The sequence below is a fragment of the Medicago truncatula genome, chromosome 6 (genome assembly GCF_003473485.1).
Source record: "Medicago truncatula cultivar Jemalong A17 chromosome 6, MtrunA17r5.0-ANR, whole genome shotgun sequence".
Classification (NCBI taxonomy): Eukaryota; Viridiplantae; Streptophyta; class Magnoliopsida; order Fabales; family Fabaceae; genus Medicago; species Medicago truncatula.
The window spans coordinates 11,345,332-11,347,794 of NC_053047.1; the positions used below are offsets into that span (position 1 = coordinate 11,345,332).

The following is a 2,463-nucleotide window of genomic DNA, read 5'->3' on the forward strand; positions in this document are numbered from 1 at the left end:
CTCAACATAAATCGTTAAACAAGAAAGAAAATGCATAATTTTTACCAAGATAAAAACGTTATACATCAACATGGATTTTAAGGCTCTTCGTAAATCAAAGCATCTAAATATAGTCAACTGACCATCTAAACATGGAGAGCCAGGGAAAAATTAAAAATATAGCTATCTTCAACATAATTAAAAATACAAAAATTAAACTAGAATTGGTGGGGTGTACCTGACTCATGCAATAGTGCAACGCACAAGCGACACATGAGAAGCCTAATAGCAAGCTATTGAAGTGGCTTCTCCCCCTCAAAAAAGTAATTTAATATCGTGTGACCCATTGGGTCACATATCAGATATTAAACTGATAAGAACAGATACTACACTTGATCTTAGCCAAAAGGCCGAGAAAGGTATGAGTTGAAAGAAGAGCTGGCTTCTGCTTTTATATCAACTGTCACTCAGTTTCTTTCTTCATTACCCGATGCGGGACTTATATGCAGTACCACCCCTTTTTTTTTTGTTGAGGGAATATGCAGTAGCACCTTGTGACTGACTCTTACACACCACTCCCGTGCGTGACTCACCACTTATTTTCTGCTGCAAATTTTCATTATCAGTTTTAAATGTGACGAGAGATTGTTGAATACAACAATTGAAACAATGCATCCAGTATCAAAATCAAAATCACATCTCAAATTAAAATAGTCTGCAATTATACTAACTATGAGTTTTGAGTTTGAAAAGTTTAAGGCTACGTTCATAATCAGGGAATTCACTTCAGAACTTGTGATTCTTTTATGCTACAAAATTCTCTATTACTTGACATTATCATCACAATCATCTGAGTTAGGAACAAATTTAACTTAAAAATTATCACACAGTCACAGAAATAAATTTTATGCAAAATTAATGTTGCTAGAAAGAAGCAGCAAGGATGGTGTGTAACCGATTTTCCTCATGCTAAGCCACATTCCACCACTACTGCCAATGGAGGAACAGATCTGGTGGCATTTGGTAGTTAAGGCCGAGCCAATTCAATACCTCAGTCCAAACCTTCTTAGACACCTCGCAAAAAGGAAATAAGTGCGTGGAAAAGGAAGACTAAAGGGTCCTGTCACTTAACACACAATTGAGAGAGGTATCCGGTGGTAAAGAGTGCCTCCTAGAGAGATTGGTCCTCGAAGGGATCCTATAACGGAGTAGCTTCCAAGAGAAAGTCACAACTTTTTTCAGAGCCGAACTTTTTCAAATTTGAGTAAACACAACCGATAATGGATTTTGCTCTGAAGATCATATATTTTATAAACCAAGTAAATAAGCTTAACAACAACATCCAATCAAAGAAAAAAAACTTAACAACAACATAAATATTATTTGGATAGTGATTTCATTTGTATTAATTTATTCATTGATGAAGTGAGATACAACATAAACATCACAAATCTCCCAGTTCAAAAGTAAGAAAAGAAACTGACAAGAAAAAACTTTATTACATTGGAAGATTAAGAAGACACAAAAACAACTAGCAAGCACTTGGTAAATTGGAGGATGGATTAGTTGTAATTAGGATTGGCCAAAACATAACCCTCAATGGCCTTGAAAAGAGCATCCCCCTTGGCTTTGCCTTCCTCAACCTCCTTTTCAATTGGCTTAGCATCTCCTTTGGTTTGGTATTTAACTGTCGTCTTTCCAACAGACCCTCCATTTGAGCCTTCAACCAATTTCGCTTCAAATGATATCTTTTCGACTGTCTCTGGCAACCCGACTCCTCCAACTATACTATAGTTATATCCCAAGTTTGCTTCATCAATTGCATCAATTTGGTGCAACACATACAAGGTTTGTCCTCCTGCAGACATATATGTTGCTTCATCAATAACATAAAAAAACATATGATACATTTTGTATAGAAAATGTGTTTACTAACCCTCAACGAAAGTGAGCTTCTTGATGGTGCCGGCACCACCATTTCCCTCGACGGTTTCAACACTCTTGATGGCATCAACAGCTTTTGGGATGATATCATCAGAGTCATGGACAAGAGCTTTGTAAAGCTTAGCAGGAGCAACTGTAGAGGTGGTTTCTTGCTCAAATGTGAATACACCCATGTTTGGTTTGATTTGATAATTTGGTGATGAAGTTTCAAAGGGGAATTAAGAAAAAACAAGTAGTATTTGAGAACAAGATATGTATGTTGGTGTGTGGCTTATGAGCATATGGAAGCCTTTGTGTTTATAGGCACTGTCTTGGTGTGAACTTGTTGACTCAATGTCACAAATGAGAAGCTGCACAGATAAATTCAACAATGGTGTGCTTTGCATCGAGTGCTGTGAATTCAAAAAGAAAATAACGCACCGCCAACCATGAGAAACAAATCATGAATTTAAATAGCTTTTTTTTATAGACGCCCTTCCAGAAGAACCTCCTTTTTTTTTTTTTGAATAAAGAAGAACCTCCTTTTTTATTGTATTTCAA

General features: G+C 36.4%; 1 protein-coding gene and 1 non-coding gene across 2 annotated transcripts; both read right to left on the minus strand.

The window, feature by feature from the left end:
- Window positions 1–206: 206 nt before the first annotated feature.
- LOC112416149 (U2 spliceosomal RNA) lies at window positions 207–402 on the minus strand. The gene has a single exon (XR_003006462.2). It is a non-coding gene; the product is annotated as a U2 spliceosomal RNA (small nuclear RNA).
- A 956-nt stretch (window positions 403–1,358) lies between these two features.
- Window positions 1,359–2,217, minus strand: LOC25495933 (ABA-responsive protein ABR18). Its single transcript, XM_013596191.2, has 2 exons — window positions 1,916–2,217; window positions 1,359–1,837 (listed from the first exon to the last, which is right to left on the minus strand). The coding sequence occupies exons 1-2, from the start codon at window positions 2,094–2,096 to the stop codon at window positions 1,542–1,544; spliced, it is 477 nt and encodes a 158-aa protein (XP_013451645.1). The 5' UTR covers window positions 2,097–2,217; the 3' UTR covers window positions 1,359–1,541.
- Between the last annotated feature and the right edge of the window lie 246 nt (window positions 2,218–2,463).

Excerpts from the sequence above, each read along its gene's own strand:
- LOC25495933 (XM_013596191.2), bottom strand. The coding sequence starts at position 2,096 with ATGGGTGTATTCACATTTGAGCAAGAAACCACCTCTACAGTTGCTCCT. Across the intron at positions 1,838-1,915 it reads GAAGCTCACTTTCGTTGAGG|GAGGACAAACCTTGTATGTG; the intron begins GTTAGTAAACAC and ends ATATGTCTGCAG.